General features: G+C 36.1%; 1 protein-coding gene across 2 annotated transcripts in view; it reads right to left on the bottom strand.

The window, feature by feature from the left end:
• The window catches only part of LOC129256879 (cytoplasmic aconitate hydratase-like), a 31,448-nt gene extending 13,172 nt beyond the window's left edge, over positions 1-18,276 (bottom strand). Inside the window, exons 1-11 of one of the 2 annotated variants that reach the window (XM_064097498.1) lie at positions 18,173-18,276; positions 10,993-11,088; positions 10,484-10,652; positions 9,943-10,080; positions 7,650-7,814; positions 3,637-3,706; positions 3,083-3,266; positions 2,193-2,332; positions 1,730-1,901; positions 1,278-1,378; positions 139-415 (exon numbers count right to left, since the gene is read on the bottom strand). In XM_064097498.1, coding sequence (XP_063953568.1) covers positions 139-415; positions 1,278-1,378; positions 1,730-1,901; positions 2,193-2,332; positions 3,083-3,266; positions 3,637-3,706; positions 7,650-7,814; positions 9,943-10,080; positions 10,484-10,652; positions 10,993-11,088; positions 18,173-18,251 — 1,591 coding nt within the window. In that variant the 5' untranslated portion in view covers positions 18,252-18,276. The remainder of the gene's footprint in view (positions 1-138; positions 416-1,277; positions 1,379-1,729; positions 1,902-2,192; positions 2,333-3,082; positions 3,267-3,636; positions 3,707-7,649; positions 7,815-9,942; positions 10,081-10,483; positions 10,653-10,992; positions 11,089-18,172) is intronic. The other variant, XM_064097499.1, reaches the window with a different exon arrangement.
• Positions 18,277-19,206: the final 930 nt, after the last annotated feature.

Below are 19,206 nucleotides of genomic sequence, written 5' to 3'. Positions count from 1 at the left end.
TATACAGAATGTTGTATTTACAGTCGTTGACATTTGAATTAATTCAAGAAATAGTTAATACGATTCCTAAGTTGTATGTATGATAAATCTGGCACTGTCAGGATTGACCTTAAAACAAAGTGAAAATCAATGGTTTACCTGCTCCCAGCATGACCGATGGATTGCTTGTATTTGTACAGCTAGTGATAGCAGCAATCACCACTGAACCATGGTTTAGTACATATTCTTGGTTCTCATAGAGGAACGGCACTGATGTAGCATGCTTATCAGCAGGGATATCAAAACCTTTGAAGCCAACCTTGTTACTCAGACATTGGGAGAAGTCTTGCTTCATATCGCTCACCATCACCTTGTCATGAGGACGCTTTGGTCCGCTCACACATGACCTTACTGTCCCTAAGTCAAGCTCAATTATCTGCAATGAATTTATGAAAAGGCATCATTATGCACATGGTTTTTGTGACAAAACATTTAGATTAATCAAAACAACTTGACAATGGCACTCTCATGACCGAGAATGTTTTAAGAAATATTTGAAAGTTATAGAAAAACATCACTACAAATTCCCAAATCGTAATCTGGTACTCGTGCAGTTTTGCAGCATAAGTTATCTTTAAGAGTCTGACAGAAGGGTACTTTCTGACTGAAAATATTGAAATTTTATACCATTATCTTATTTTCAGTTCTGATACTGAACGATCATTAATTTTCTAAAATAGTTGGCTTACACATGAAAATTATTCATATTGAAGATTTTTAGTGAGAATATTGATAATAATAAATATGATTCATAATGCAAAATTCACTTTGCCAAGTGCCCAAGGCGCAATGAACCCAATATTTTTGCGGAGTTGGTATCTTACATATCTGCAGATATTAAATGCACCATTACTCCTAAGTTTCAACATGACTGGGACAAATTTATCCTACATCCAGAGAAAGATGGATAGATTTCAAATTGACATTGCTAAGATGAGTCTCTGAACAAGCAAAAGGAACTCAGTTTTGGAGAGATTCAATTTCAACAAATGACAGTAGAGACAGGAGTGGATGTTATACAGACAATGCTCAAGGCAGGTGATTGCATTTTTTACATTAGCCTTGGTTCGTTTGAAGGAGGGATAAATTTAGATGCTGTTGGCATAGAAAAGATAGTAGATATGTGGCGTTCCCATATGAATAGAGTGACCTAATACTGCATAAAATTTCATTTAGCAATTTTCATCAAACTTCATTCTATTATTAACAGCATTTGTTGAATAGCATGAAAAATATACCTCTGAGAAAACAGGGTCTTCATTAGCATCATTGAAGTCTCTGAACATCCTTGTTGCTTTAAGATATGCCTCAATACACTGGATCTTATGATCATCACGACCTGTGGAATTTTAATGAAATTCAAAGTACATGTATCATATTTATTCAAATCAAATTAATTTTGGCAACAGAGGATCATTTACTATCAACTGAAATCAATGCCAAAAGCTTTAGAACAATAGAATTGAGCTGCAAGACACTGCTGGAACACAAAAGGTCACCAGGACACTACCTGTCCAAGGACTTCAGTAGTTCAATTGAAAGAACTGGAAAGATGAAAGAAAGGTAATTTTGCATTACTGATGAGACACTTATATTCAAGAGCCTTAAATAATCATAACATCACAACAAGACTTAAAACAAACAATAGTATTATTTTGATAGGTTAATATAGTTTTGTAGAATGACTCACCTGTTTGTCTGAGGTATGCAATGCTTGCACCATCTACTGGGAAGAATCCAACAGTGGCACCATATTCAGGACACATATTGGCAATGGTTGCCCTGTCTGCAATGGAAAGCTGAGCAACACCAGGACCAAAGAACTCTACAAACTTCCCAACCACTCCAACCTGTCTTAGGTGCTAAAATCATATACACAAGAAAATGAAAGAAATAAAAATATATCAGATTGATCGTAATGACACTGATAATATAGGCCTATCTTGTTTATTGCCGAGTCAAAATGCAAGAAATTACATCTGAGTTTTGAAACAATACTGAGAAAATAAAACATAGAACATTTATCAGCATAAGAAAATTCCTTAGCAAAGACTTGAAAGAAGCATCAGAGTCTGATAATAAAACAACATATGAAAACAACTCACATTGCCCAATGAAGAAAGTTTTCTTGAACATGTACATGCAACTCTTACCTTAGTAATGGTAAGGACAACATCTGTTGATGTCGCTAGAGGGTCCATTGAACCGGTCAATTTGTAACCAACCACTTTAGGTAGTACCATACTGATAGCCTGACCAAGCATGACTGCTTCAGCCTCAATGCCTCCAACACCTGAGAGCATTCAATGAAAGAGGATGATTACATAAGTAACATAACATGATGGGGTCCATTTATCAAAATAAGAAATAACATACCTTTACAAGTATACTTTGCTATGTTTTCCAATAAGCTTTTCAGTTCTTAGAAATAATCCCTTGGATAAATATTTCAAAACTATGAATAATATGTATGAGACATCATCTCACTTTTTCATGCATCATATCCAAACTGTTTTTACTGTAGTTTAGCAAATGTCACAGTTCAATATTTTATAATTTCGAAATGGAACAAAATAAAACTTCACTTCAGAACACATCATAAAAGTGTAATGAGTTGGTGCCTATAGGAAAATGTGTAATAGCATAGCAGATATAGAAAATACAGCATTAACTAGCTCATCCTATATTCTCTTTATGTTATGTGTATGTGAATATAAATAAATCAATGCACATGCATACATTGCATGAAAGTTAAAAATGAAACCGTTTGGATATGAAGCTTCTCATTTACATACAGTTCCCAGTAACTATCTATAGTTTAGACTTCATGCATTGATGTCATTGTGCCACTATCTTGGAGCCTGAAGCCATTGCCTTGCATGCATTGGTGATCTGCAGTTGGCACATTTCAGACAACTCTGTTTTCAAGTATTCCTATATCCTCTAAGGGATGGTGTGAAATAATGACACCATATGTGCAAGGTCTATTTTCAGGTAGCATTATCCCTTGCAAAAGAATGTTACCATTGCTGAATGTACTTACCCCATCCTACAATACCAAGTCCATTGATCATGGTGGTGTGTGAGTCAGTTCCAACTAAACTGTCAGGATACAAGACACCATCTGTGTTGAAGACAACTCTGGCTAAGTATTCAAGGTTTATCTGATGAACAATGCCTGATCCAGGAGGAACTATCAACATGTTCTTCAAGGCTTTAGATCCCCACTATATACATAGAAAAAAGAAAAGTGTTTCTTCAAAGAAATCAACAACTACTAATATCAATTCAGTTAAATTTCATTTACAATACTGCATGTTCTTAATAAATTATTTAAAAAAAAATATTTCAACCGTATAAACATGGACATCATCACATTCTTCTTCTCCATCTATTTCAATGCTGATATTTTGTTGTTGTATTCATCATGATTTTTTAAATGAAATACCAATTAAATTTTTAAAAGGAATGATTTTTGTATTTTCATGTGATTGAAATAATTCTGTTATAAAAATCCTTTAATAACATTGACAACACTGCAAGAAAATTGAAAAATATCAAATAATTTCCCTGTGCATATAGAAAGTGAAATATTACCTTCAGGAAAACAAATCTTTCTTTGTTACGTTGGAATTCAATATCCTGGTTCTTCTTCAATGAATCAGCACTGAAAGCAAAAGGGAAAGAGAAAAAAAAGCAGGGGAAGGGGGAGAAAGAAAGAAGAGAGAGATATGTATAGCAGGGAAGAGAGTGAGGGCAGGGGGCAGTGAGATAAAAGTTAAATACTTAAAATTAATCCTTAGGAAAAACATACAACTAAACAAAAGGGCACATACAAGCTGTAACAATGGTTCCATGACATTTGCTCTGCTGGCAATTGCTCCACTGTTAATTCTATACAATAAAGGAATAATAAAACTTTAACCCTGGATTTAAAAATAATAATAATATGGACCATTTCTATCCTGCAGAAACTATATTAATTATTACCTCGACTGTAGACCAGCAGCCATATAGGTGCTCAAGCATTCAAGGAATTTCTTCCTACTGGGTACCCATTCACCTCACCTGGATTGAGTGCAGCACAATGTGGGTAAATTTGCTGAAGGAAAACACGCCATGGTTGGGAATCGAACCCCCGTCCGTCAGATTGAAAGACGAGAGTCGCAGCCATTAGACCACGGCGCCCCATTCAACAATATGCCCTATCCTAAACCTAACATAAAACCATATTGCAACCCTAACACTATGCCTTAGACAAAATAAAACCCGGAGCAGATGTCGTGTCACTGCAACATCCTCTTTTTTGGATGGGGGAAGGGATCAATAAATTTGCACAAGCTTAACTGAGTTTAAGAGAGAAAAAAAGTATGCATGAATGAGTTTGCAATGACTTGGACCGTGGAGGTAGAAAATTCTTTCTACATGTATGTAGATGTATGTATCTCCATGCTTGAAGTAAACATGTTTACGGTTTACATATATTCTTGACGCTTTCTACAGGGACCACAATGAATAATACTAATAAATACATTATGGTTTCATTTCTGATCGTTACAATTAAGCACATATCTATAACTTAAAAACTGGAAACCATGCTTTACTTTGAAAAAAAAAAAGACTTTGGATTTGGACTGAAAATAAACACAATAAATATGTTACAGTAAGAGTTCACTCCCCTTCTATTTACCCCCCCCCCCTTCTCCCTCTCCCTCTCCCCCTCAACCATGCAAATTTAGAAGGGAAAAAATGCCATTCTAAACACCTGCTTTTAAAAACTGAAATCAATAAATTCACAACCATAAAGAACACTGGTTTGCATTTCACGTGTCAAAATAGTATGCTAAATCAATCAAAACACCTTTCAGTCCTATAGCTTCAGCATTCTTTTTATCATATGAAGAATCAATAGAAAAACATTAAGAACAAAGATGGTGATAAACAGTGTAAAATGAAATATGAATGAAATTAAAATTGTCGTTCAATGTTGCATATTTTTAAGATAGGAAGGTGGATCAGGATTTGAAAAATACTATTCTTTTGTAATGAACTAGACACGTGCAGGGTGAAACACGGATGATGGGAAAGTGAATTGTCTTTGGAAATACTGCAAAATGAGAACAAGAAAACAGATGGAAGGCAGACTTTCAGCATAAGATGGAACAGAATGAGAAAAAAAAGAAACACAAAAAGAGAAATATACATAGGGTGTTTGTTGGTTGTTTTTCTTGAAGGGAGATAACTATTAATAAATTTTGCTTCTGGAGTCTGTTTCATAAAGATTTATAGCTATGGTAACTTTGCCATTATGTCAACTACCATGGTTGGTAATGGCCCAGCAGTCAATCCCAGTCAAGGTTTCTATGGTTGTTACAATTATGGCAAAGTTACAATAGTTGAAGGTCTTAATGAAAGAGGTCCCAGTGGTGACAAAACCTTATATCTCAAGAAAGTAAATACTAAAAAGGAGAGAAGACAAAACATGACTGCCATAACACTTTATCAAACGGATAATCTTCCTTTTGATGTTATGTAGTGCCATCAATTTTCAAGATAGAATGCTGGGATTTGAACATAACATCATTTGATAGATAATGATGAAAGCAAGTAAGTAATTTTGCCCTCCCCCCCAAAAAAAAATATATAAAAAAGAAATGTCTAGTCATCCGCTGGTGGTCTTTTTTATAACCCCAAAGAAAATTTCAGTGAACAAAACTATTGTCCTTCACTGAGTTACATGTATACATATGTTTGCAAGTACCATCACAATGCGCTTATGAATTGAATTAAAAATTCATAAGTAAAATTTCTTTTCATCTTGTCTGGAAACCAAACCCATGTTCATTCATTCATGCAAAAATGATTTTTGTTATGCAATCATATTAATATACAAAAGGATTACTTCTGCATTTAATAAGAATTTTACTGGTATGTGAAGTGGTAAATGTAGAAAAGCATCAACGCCTCTGTACCGAGAAGCAAAAGGATTACTTCTGCATTTAATAAGAATTTTACTGGTATGTGAAGTGGTAAATGTAGAAAAGCATCAACGCCTCTGTACCGAGAAGCTCTGTACTGAAGTTTCTAATTGTATAGTAAGCAATAAAACACACACCTGGCAATTGCTTCTGCTAATAAATCTATTACATTTCATTTCAATTAAAAGAAAGCATTTGTTTGTTATCTAGATTCAAACGTGAAATTTAATTTAGAAAATCATATATTTTTTTCCCCATTATTTTACTGAAGTACAGAACATAATTATTCAGTTTTTTAATAATCAAAACTAATATTGATGAAGACAGTGCATTCTACAATAGACAAACAATACAAGGAATGTATTGCAAAAAAATAACAAGGCAAGAGGTAATGTGACGGGCAAATAAATTCAGGGGTGCACATATGACTAAACGTTGACCTTAACAAAAACAAAAACAAATCGTGATTTAAATTGCAATGATAGTAGTTTAAGGAATGAGCCGACATATGATGGATGTGGATTTGTTTTGAAAGCAAACTAAAGACAGCCCCAGCTTCCCCAAACGATAATGAAATCAATGTAAGCAATTCATTAATGGTACCGCGGGTATGTATTTTTTTTACATTAATTCATCCCAAGGGATAATCAGGTTATTGCTAATAATTCTCACTGACCTCGTGCTCATCTCACTTTACTGTCAGTGAAAATCTAAATATATATCAAATAACCCTTCCCGTAATAAAAAAAAATGTTGCCCTTCCCCTTTGAATTTTGCAGTATTCTTATCTATTCTTTCTTCATATTTTGGGCTGCAAAGCCTCCATTCACTGTTTACTTTAAGGGTGGGCTCCTTAATGAAACTAAAAAAAAAAAAAAAAAAACACTGTTAGTTAAGTCACCTCACCTAACCAAAATTTTAACAGCTCTGAAAGCACAGAACGTTTGTACAGGCTGTATTTGTATACTATCTGACAATTGCAAAATGGTCACTTTTATACCCAATAAACGTCATTGTTTTTACAATAATATTCAACAGTGGTGATATTTATAGGCCTATGACGATTTAAATATCCCAGAGTGCAGGTGGGCTTGAATAGTAATTGTGTGTAGAAAATAGAATTGATGTCATTATGAGAGTATAACAAACATGCTTACAAATGTTGCAGGCATGTATTAATAAAGCAGCTGTTTTCTATTTAGGGAGCATGTACAGAGGGGTATTTAATCTCAGTACTTTAAATCTTTGAAGAGGGCTAATTGTTTCATGCTGGTATGAAGCACTATTGGGTCAACTCTAATGGATACTAATGATGCACAGAAGCAACAATACAACAAACAAGACTGTTCATGAGAGAACTGACACAACCATTCAAAACTTTCCATTTCTTTTTGCTCTTAAATCAAATCTTAAATAATCATCACAGGATATTCAGTGTACAAGATCTATGAACTTGACTTGACCAGAAGTTTAGTAAGTTTAATCAAATTTTTGAATAACTTTCAAATGAAATTAAAATAAATTTTAATATGGTTAAAAGGTATACAATCTCTAATCTCTTGAAACTGAAGAAGCAGTGTTTTATGGGTTTGGTTTCTAAATGACTTTGAACAAAAGCTTGCATTGCATTACCAATCTGAGGGCAAGTGATGGTACGGGCAGATTTCATCTACAATAGGTAACCGGTAGCCCTGTCCTATGCATGCTAAACAGCTGTCGGCATCTCCGCCACAGGACAACCGGGCGGTGCTGCCCCCTCCAGGATTCGGCGCATTGCGCGTTATCCGTGGACGGAAACTGGAAGAGATGAGATATACTAAGATACTCACAACATGGATCATAGCACATAACAATAATGAATGTATATCATCTTTGAAATCCAAATATCAGTGTATATGTATTTCATCCACACATATTTCTAAAACATTAAATTCTTATGGTATAAATTCATAATGAAACAAAGTTTTAATGCATTTTATAATGTGTGAAATGTATGAGGTAGTATTCAGAGAGGAAATAAAGGAGAATGGATGAATAAGAATTATCATCACATTAATATTTGATACACAGAATAAAAGGGTGAAGGTACAATAGGTACTTGTATCAAATTGAATATACATGTACACATGCATTCTATATAAATACAAGAAAAATTATGTTAACGAACAAATCATCAGAAAGGGGGTCATCAATTCATATTCCAACACTTGAGTAGAGTCAAAGCAATACAATCTCAAATCAAAATCTATTATATTAGTTTTCTGTTTGGCTTGCGTGTGTGTGCCTTTATCCAAGCCACAATGGCAAACAAGGACTTACAAAGAAAGAAAAATAAGAAACAAAAAAGAATGGGTGAAAATTTCAAAGAAATCCCAACCAAGAATAAGAAAGCAATGGCTGTCTGAAAGTTGGATAACCAGTGTAAATGTAAATTTCAAATTAGCAACTTGATGAATACATGTAGATTGTGACAAGCTATAACCTTTCCATTTGACATGTACGGTACTTAATTTTCAGCTGTTTGTGGTTTTCTTCTTGGCACATCTTCCTATAGAAATGATTACAATAAACATAATTAAAAAACTCAAATCTCATGTCCTCACTAAAGAAAAATTTCATTCTGAGTAAATCCAAAATCATATCATTTTGTGTATTGGAGCAAATAAGTTGTCCTTACCCTACATCATTACAATATCACTTTGTGGTTAATTGGAAATCCCCATAGGTTAAGTGATTACAATTTTTTTCGACCAAAAAAACCCCTATTACTTCCTTTCTTTCTTTGCCTTCACTGATTTTTCTCATTGCTTTAAAAAACAAGTGGAATGCCTCTGGCGGTCTCACCTGCATCACGCGATTCTAAATATAGCAGCAGTGCTGACTTTGAAAACTACTATAAAATTATTCACAAAAAACACCATTCATATAATGATACAATACTACGTTCATTGATATTTGGCCTTGATCATGTGACCTTAAACTTGTCAGTGATACTTGATTACCCCTATATCCACATTTTATACACTATACCTATAAACTTTGAAAGTTATGACAGCAATCTAATAATTACCTCTAAAATGGCCAAAGTTCAATGACCTTAAATGACCTTTGACTTTGGTCATGTGACCTGAAACTCGCATGAGATGTTCAGTGATACTTGACGACTCTTATGTCCAAGTTTCATGAGTCAGATCCATAAACTTTCAAAGTTATGATGGTAATTCAACAGATACCCCCATTATGGCCAAAGTTCTTTGACCTTGGTCATGTAACCTGAAATGCGCACAGGATGTTCAGTGATACTTGATTACTCTTATGTCCAAGTTTTATGAACTAGACCAATAAACTTTTAAATTTATGATGGTAATTCAACAGTTACCCCCAATTTGGCCAAAGTTCATTGACCCTAAATGACCTTTGACCTTGGTCGTGTGACGTGAAACTCATGCAGGATGTTCAGTAATACTTGATTAACCTTATGTCCAAATTTCATGAACTAGGTCCATATATTTTGTAAGTTATGACATTTCAAAAACTTAACCTTAGGTTAAGATTTTGATGTTGATTCCCCCAACATGGTCTAAGTTCATTGACCCTAAATGACCTTTGACCTTGGTCATGTGACATGAAACTCAGAGAGGATATTCAGTAATACTTGTTTAACCTTATGGGCAAGTTTCATGAACTAGGTCCATATACTTTATAAGTTATGCTGTCATTTCAAAACTTAACCTTCGGTCAAGATTTGGTGTTGACGCCGCCACCGTCGGAAAAGCGGCGCCTATAGTCTCACTCTGCTATGCAGGCGAGACAAAAATTGATATGGATTTGTGTTTTCTGGTTAATGAGAAGAAAAGCAGAGAGTGTAAACTTGAAAAAGTGGGTGAATGTGAGGGGGGTGGAGGTGAACAAGCAAATTTCATACCTTCCTGTGAAATCTACTTGAACAGAATGGTCAATGACAAGGTCTGCAGGACAAACAGGATTGATCTTTTCTGGATTGCCTCCTAGTCTCTTTACAGCATCCCTCATAGCTGCAAAGTCTACCACAGCTGGTACACCCCTGATGGGAAGAGAAAAATACAAGCAGCAGGAATCAACAGAAAAGGTGGGATTGAACATTGACAAAGACAGATGCAGAGAGCAAGGGATAGCAAGGAACAGAAATAGAATATTAATATTCAAAGGAACAAAAAAGAGAGAAGAATAAGTCAATCAATAACAGAAACATAAAACAAAAAATATATTTGATTTAATTCAATTAGATACATAACTTTAAAATCATACTTTACAAATGTTTATACACTGCATATATGTTTTATTGCAATTTAATTGAATGCAGAAAACAAAAAGCCAGTAAAATGCCACCTTTAATAAAAAAAAACACCATCAAAGAAATATCAGGAATAATCAGGAAATATCAGGAATAATTTTTCATCTTGGCTCATAATTTCATAAAAACTTACGTAAAATCTTGCATGATAACCCTGGCAGGTTTAAAGGGGACTTCCACTGAATTGTTCTGGTTTTGTTCCCAATTGAGGATATTCTCAACATCTTTCTTGTTGACAAAGAATCCATCACAGTTCCTGATAGCTGACTCCAGTAGCACTCGTATGGAATATGGTAAGCGATCTATATGAATTAAAAACACAATCTTGAATTCAAACCCTGATATGAAAGATCTCAAAAAATCCACATGAAGCTTAAAAGGAAACTGCCACTTCCACTAAAACACCTTAAGCAGTTTTAATCATTCAACCAAAACTATATTTTGTTTTAAATTGTTATTTCTTTTCCTTTCATCTCTGAGATATCACAGTACTGAGGTTTACTTTATAAAGACTGTGGGTAAAGATCAAGCTACTTGAAAAATCCTGATTGCAATCTGAATTAACAGTGTATAAAATCATCTAATCACATCAATACTACTTCATTCAAGCGGTAATAGTCTTTTGAATAAATATTAACTTACCATATTTTTCATCATGAAGAGCTGTAGGATTAAAGTACTGGTATTTTTCCTCTCCGACTTGAAGATCTTGCTTCAAGCTAGCAAATGTATCAGTTCCTGCAGTGGAAAGTAATTGTAAATAATTTTAATTCTAGGTTCTATCATCTCCAAAATTGAATACACCTTTAAATACCAGGGAAGATGGTGCCATGGAATACTTTAACAAGTGTTTTATTTTGTTCTTCCCTTAAGAATAAAATGTACACAAAAAATATTCTCAGAGATTTGTGAGATGTTGGCCTTTTTGTTGAAGATAGGATGGGTTGCTAATTTTTCATTATTTGTTTTCATTGTCTTGTTCCGTTTTTAATATTCCTTGTTTGGAACTTTCAACCTTTGATAGGCCATCGGCCACTAAATTCTCCATTAATTCTGTGTATTTTGTGCTACCTTTGGATTATCAGGTATCTCTATTCAAACGTGAAATAAATATTTGAAATGAAAGTATAAAACTAGGACAACATGCCCAATGTCTTTCACATACACATGTACAATCAAATCTACTTCTTTAAAATCCATGCAACTTAGGGCTATTAATTATACTATACAATTTTCATTCATTGCATTCATCTACATGTTACCAAGCAGGAAACCTTATTTTATAAATAATGTGTCAATGCAATTCATTATGTTATCTTTGAATGACTGACCCAAAAAGTTGTACATTTATCTCTTGACTTTCGTTTTCAAAAGCAAATTCAATTTTCATAAGTATGCTTTCATTGGCCAAAATAAAATTTCCATACATGTTTTTTTTTAGAATTATGACAAAATCAAATATAATTGAAAAGAAGCAATAAAAACATATGTAATACTAATTGACATGAGATCAGCTACATTGTGATGTAACTTCACACAATTTTCAATAAAAAGTCTTGAAGTACTAGGTGTGTCATTGAGATGAATGAAAAGCATATTATCTATGTGACCAGACCCCCTCCACTAGCATCCATTGTCTCTGAAAGCAATTATTTGCCATACTGTAGAAGCACAAAACATAATGTATACTACATCATACACAAGTATAGACCAGATTTAAAGTCCAAATTCTATCTCTAAACCAATTGTTGAAAGGGTTATTGATAGAACACCAAGTGAGCTAAGAAAGAGCACAAGAAGGACATTGGAATCAAGGACAAACATGTAAGATGAATACACAATATTACACCTGCATTAATATGACTGTGATTGGAAATTAAATACATGTAGTACTGCGAACAAAAATCATTATAGTGTAAATATGTTAGAGAATGAAATAATCAATGAAAATTCTTTTCACTGCATTTTAAAATTTGATTAAAAAAACATATTAGGAATATTCTCTCAAGGGTTTGGTCACATACGTATATGATATAAAGTCACAAAAACACGACAGAAATGGTATTAGACAGCATGATGTTACAGTAACTATTTCCTTCGTTTTTCTTATCAAATACCATATTGAAAAGTAAGATCTTTATACATTTATCCACCCCACCAAAAGTTGATTTGAATAAGAAGGGGAAAATATGACCAACTGAATGCTGATAATTTCATAATCAGATTAATAAGCAAATCATAACATTTTAAAGTTTTGCTTCATTTCAGACAAAAGGAACGCCCTCTTGCAGTCTTGACTGCATTATGCAATTCACATAGCAGCAGTGGAAACTAACAACAACTAAGATGAATAACTATTCACAAAACACCATTCATACCAAGTTCATTGACCCTCAAATGATCAGTGATACTGATACTTGAATGCCCTTATGTTCAAGTTCCATGCAATAGATCCATTTACTTTCAAAGTTATGATATCTTTCAAAACTTAACCATGGTTAAGATTTTGTTGATACCACAACAGCATCAAAGTTCATTGACTCTACATGACCTTTGACCTTGATCATATGACCTGAAATTCATGCAAAACGATCAATTATACGTGATTACCCTTATGTCCAAGTTTCATGAACTAGATCCATAAATTTTCAAAGTTAAGACATTTCAGAAAATAACCCCCACCATGATCAAAGTTCATTGACCCTAAATTACCTTTGACCTTGACCATGTGACCTTTAACTCATGCAAAATGATCAGTGATACTTGATAAACCCTATGTCCCTGTTTCATTAATTAGATCCATAAGCATGTACTTTCGAAGTTATATTTCAAAAACTTAACCTTGGTTAAGATTTTAATGTTGATACCTAAAACATGGTTCATTAACCACGACATTGGTCATGGGACCTGAAACTCATTCAAGATGATCAGTTACACTTGATTGCCCTTAGGCTTATGTACATATTCATAAACTAGGTCCATATACGCGTAAGTTATGAGGACCTTTCAAAAGATTTTAATGTTGACGACGCCTGTCACGCCACCCTTGCCGTTGGAAAAGCAGTGCCTTTAGTCTCGCTCTGCTATGCAGGTGAGAAAGAAACAGTTATATGCTCATCCTGGTCAGGTATGTATGCCAGGGAATTGTTGATGTCACTCACTTCCAATTTTCATATTTTATGCTATGAACTATGAAATATTGTAAGTCTGATTTTTCCTAAACATGTGGAACTGCCATTGTTGCAACCTATTGCACCTCAATGAAAAACCCGCGCAGTGAATAGCTTTAGGTCCCACCAAAAAAAAGAGTGTTTTGCGATATTTAATTTAAATGCTGTCATTTCTTCAATAACCATCAGATCACAGTGGTAAATTGTCCATAGACTGTGTACAACGGATAGACCGTCTCCGCTCAGCGAATCAGAGACCGCTGATTGGTCAACCGCGCAGATCACGTCATGACTATGTGGTCGCAAAAATAATTCCTTCGGACTGCGTGCGAAAGTATCGATAGCGATATCCGGACACATTGTCTCCGCGGGAAATGGTCTTGGTTCGTGATCAGATCGTTCCAGTATCGATCGAAAACAATTGAGACTCGGCAATTTCATGCATATTCACGCGACGCTCCGAAACCCGGAAATCAATTGACTTTGTGCACGCTGTGATAGACTCCACAAACTCCAACACGATGCCATATCGACGCTAATTCGCAAGATTTTGACGGAAAAGCAAGAAGGAATCGAAATTCGCTTACCTGTGCGGTATTGGTGAGAAAATAGATCCTCCGAGAATACCTTTCATAATTCATATAAAATATAGGAAAGTGAAATTCTAGGTCAATTTTGGTACGAGGTGATAGAGAATTGCACACTTGTTTTGGTGGAATACTGTGTGGGGCAATGCCAATGGAAGGCGTGCACTGCGCATGCTTACTATATTTTCATTCATAAATTGGATCTCGGCATTGGCCACTCACACAACATGCGAGGTTAGTATACTAACCTCGCACAACGCATGTCATTTCATAATGAATTTTGACGTTTTCATTCATCACACGAATGTGAGAATATGAAATACGCCTAAATCTTCACAAAATACTAAATTTTGTTATCTTAATCTTCTAATGTAATCTAATTTAAAAATCATTACGAACGTATCTATAAAAATGGATTTTAAACGCTTACCTCCACATCTCAGCCAGTTACTCCGTCCGATCCTTAATACTGCGGTGGAAATTACGCAAACAACAATCGAAATGCGAATTTTTCCTATCGAACAGTCTAGATTCAAGTCGCCGGCGCAATAATAGGAAATCGTACCAAAAAAATCAACAGGATGCATGTCACGTATAATCGCTGATGGCGCTACATCATAAAATAACGGTGAACAGCGAAAAAAATGCGGAGCGCCTAGAACGCAACCAGCAGTACAGCTGATCTGACGTCAACAACGCAAACAAGCAAGTTTATTAAATAATATCGCGCGCCCTCTCTGTGCGTATAGAGAGAACCAGCGAATCGGCCCAATGCCTGCTTCGACATAAAAAAAAAATCATCGATATAAAGTACCAGAAAGACAGAGAGGAATTGAAATTGGCTTCATATCGTTTGGTAAGTTTCATATCCAAAGCTTATCTCACATTAAATAGGTATCTATTTTTAATTTTTGAAATAGACGAATAAACGTATTGCAAGTGCCGTGCCAGTGGTTATCCCGTGCACGGCGGCGGTAATGTACCCGTAGGTGTCTGGCAATAGGATACACTGCCATATAGTGTGAAGATTTTGGCGTGTGTCCCCAGGGGGGGGGGGGCACTCAGTATATAATGCATAGTGGGTATGTGCCGCGGAGGGGACCCCCATTTTTACACTCAAATTTCCGTTCCAAGGCATAGCATTTTTGTCTTATTGAGAAAAAGAACAAAGAAAGCCGCTCCAAGGCATAGCATTTCCTTCTTATCGAGAAAAAAGAAGAAAGAAATCCGCTCCAAAGCTTCGCATATTTTTCGTTACGCCGTTCCGGTCGCATTGATCTGCTACAATTTTGGTGAAAAGCGGCCGTAGAGCGCTTTTCGACCATCGCCTAAGCGCGAGCGCACCCGGCGGAGGCCGCGCTAGCTGCGTTATGCACGATTGCCCGTTCCATAGGGATGCATACACACTCACAGAGATACGGAGATCCGTTCCGAGGACCCCCGTTTTCACAAACATTTGTAGTTCTGAAGCCCGTTCCGAGGACCCTCCTTTTTAAAATAAGCCCGCTCCAAGGCCCCCGTTTTTTGCCTCGCCCGCGGCACACCCCTACCACTTTTTTGGTCGAGTGCCCCCCCCCCCAGGCGTGTGTCATTCTCTCACATTCGTGTGATGAATGAAAACGTCAAAATTCATTATGAAATGACATGCGTTGTGTGAGGTTAGTAGTACAACTAACCTCGCATGCTTGTGTGAGTGTTGCCATACTAAAGTCTTTGGGCCTACTCTTAATATTTTTAAGAGTAGGCCTAAAGCCTATTCACAACTAACGTTAAACTTCTTAGGCTAAAATTTAGAGGGGTACGATCGGAAGCACATGAAATGTGGGTTTTACTTTTTTTAGGGAAGCCGAGGCCGATCGCCGATAAAAAGAAAAATGATCTCGGCAAAAACTTCATATCTTTAATTATTTCAGGTATTGGTGTATTCATTGTGGACGGTTGGTGAATTTTAAGAAAATATTGCGTTTGATGATTGAATTTATTATCTACTGAGTATGGCAAACTTCGCGCGTGTCCATACTTCGCGGACGGTCATTATCTAAAAAACTAGCCAATATCCTTAAAATCTGACATCATCAACGTGAAAAGCGACCTAAAATTACCCTTTGGTGTAAGTTTCTTTAGGATGAGTTCAGTATTCATGAAAATATTGGCAAAAGATCGGCAAATTTGTCACCGTTAGCGCCCGTTTTGAAGAAATCTGATATTCTCAACAAGCATCACGATATCACCATTTTGCAAGCAGAAATCATCAAAAATGTGAGTTAAATGTGGTACTAACCGATTCTATAGCATTTTGCCATCAATCTGATATAAATATTTCACTTTTTGAGCTTGAGTTTTGTTTAAATGTCCACAAAAACTTTGGTCCGCGAAGTTAGGTCACACTTTTTTTGAACAGTATTCCAGCACAGCGCGCATTCGCCGATCGGAATAGAATTTTGAGATCGCGATACCGGTAAATCCCCTTGACCTACTTTACATTTTCGTTCATGATTTTATAGTTTACGATCTTGCCGTCAATACCGTCAATGTGGTAACTATTTATTACATTGGTTTTGTATAAATTATGAATATTTTGTGAAAAAATTGAAGCCTGATGAATATTTTTGAAAAGTGCGCGAAGTTTGGACACCCCATCATACTGTATATGTACTGAACCTATATTTTTTTATAATTATTATTATAATAGTAAAGTGAGTGATTGTATTACCGACCGGCCTTGACCTTGTATTACCGAACGCGCGCATCATACTCATCAGAAAATAATTTTACGCTCAAAATTTTGCAACATCCTTCCAAAGAGAACTTGAATAGAAAGATGATGAAAAATTGTAAAAAACCCATTTTCAAAGTCTTAATATTCTTAAAATAATAAAACATGGTCAAAATAGCTCATCAGTGATTTTGTTGTTTTCTCAACTTTTCCCCATAGCTCATAGATAACACACGTTCGGTAATACGATACCACTTTCAAGTGACCCAAATATTTCACATGCGAAGAGGGGTCCAATTGGAAGCTAATATCGTAAAAAGGAAAAACGATTTTGGCAAAATTTTTACATATTGATATTTTGTAGGTAATTGTGTATTTATGGTGAAAGTTTGGTGAATTTCATGAAAATAATGTGTTTGATATGATTGAATTCATGAAAAGTGTTCGGTAATACGATCCAACTACCATACCGTACCGGTATATCATATGGTATACTAACCCAGAGAGCTCCAGCCCGCGTAGCGGGCTGGAGCCCAGACGCGCAGTGTACAAACGGGCATTGAGGTGAGAGTACCGTGAAGTTTGGTCAATATCATTTACATAATACATAATTAAAACAGAAATTAAGCACTTACCACGATTGTATGGATGATAGTCTAACGAGTGGCAGTTTCCTGACATCGAGGCACAGACTGGAACCTCAAAAAACGATCAGTTCTGTCGCGGTGGCTCTCCTTCTTTCAAAATTCATAGCAAAATGGCCGTTCGAGAGGGTGTAGGGCGCATGCGCGAATTTGACAAAGTCTATATGCGCTAGTGCTATACTAGCCTCGGTCTCGATCGGCCATTTTGTGTTGAATTCTGAAAGAGGAGAGCTACCGCGACAGAACTGATCGTTTTTTGAGGTTCCAGTCTGTGCCTCGATGTCAGGAAACTGCCACTCGTTAGACTATCATCCATACAATCGTGGTAAGTGCTTAATTTCTGTTTAAATTATGTATTATGTAAATGATATTGACCAAACTTCACGGTACTCTCACCTCAATGCCCGTTTGTACACTGCGCGTCTGGGCTCCAGCCCGCTACGCGGGCTGGAGCTCTCTGGGTTAATGGTATACCGACAGCCGGCGAGCAACTCAGCAAGTGCCAAGTTACGGGACACTTCAGGGAGAGAAGCCAGCGAAATTCTGCTGCGCCCAAACACAATTCTTTACCATTTTTTCAATCCGTTTCATGGGGAAATAACTTTACCGGTACTTCGGTTATAGAATGTGAAAAAGATGCGCATCGGTACATGATCAACGTCTCCTAACACTGAAAAAAAAAACCTGAAAATAGTATTTTCTTACCTTTGACGTCGGCCATACCTGTGCGGAATTGTCTCACGTACACGCTTAGTTGCCAATTTGAAGAACGGCTCGGATCCATAGACGGATCGATCGTACCCACTGAACTAGTTCAGTGATCGTACCCCCGGCTGCGAGAATATTTTTTCCGTACATGGAAACGCTATGGGACATGAATTATTCATAAGTTGAGCTAAGAAACTGAAGTGCGCAGGCGCATGGACTTTGCCATATTTCTATAGCTTCATCAATTTGTACATGAACGAATGGACGAGCACACTCTTGTACATCCCAATCTCCCCGCTTTCTGAAGTTTCGATTTCTCTCTTCCCTTCTCTCCATCCCGATATCCCCGCTTTCTCAAATTTCGATTTCTCTCTTCCCCTCTCTCTTGCAATCTCTCTCCCTTCCTCTCTCTATAATTTATAAGCACACTCTCTCTTTGTTCCTTTAAGAATTATAAATGAATTGACTCGCATAATGTCCTCGCATCCCCCACGTCCCACCCCCCTCTAAATCTCTGTTCCTTACTGAACATTTCAGCCACTAATTCTCTTTCTCTGTTGCTCCCTCTCTCTTCCCTCTCTGTCGGTTGCTTTATTGCCTTCCTCTTTAGTGTCTTTGGAATATGAATTTTTGTTTTTGAGCGTTCGTCCATCTCACACCGCTATTTTTACCATCACTTAATATTTTTAGATGACAATGTCGTCGGCGATCATCCGAACCGTCGCACAGGTACGACAGTGCAAACCCATTTCAGAGAAATCTGACTTCAAAGTTTATCAAAATTCCAACACTTTTGTCCCCAGCTTTAAAAGATTTTCATTTTTTTAAAAATTATTATTATGTCTTTGTGTTTTTATGTCACTGGGAGCTATCGTTACAAGCTTGCTTATTGAGCATCCTGAGCGTTACCTCCATTGATTAGGCCTATAACTTTTAGAAATGCATTGATGCCTATACCTTTGGAAATGAAGAATAATGTTGAATTTAAATGTTGATCAGGATTCATGAAGACTTGAAATCTCAAGAGCTTC

This window comes from Lytechinus pictus, chromosome 3, assembly GCF_037042905.1.
Source record: "Lytechinus pictus isolate F3 Inbred chromosome 3, Lp3.0, whole genome shotgun sequence".
Taxonomy (NCBI): Eukaryota; Metazoa; Echinodermata; class Echinoidea; order Temnopleuroida; family Toxopneustidae; genus Lytechinus; species Lytechinus pictus.
Note: the sequence above shows the minus strand (reverse complement) of the source record. Positions and strands in the feature narration are given on the sequence as shown.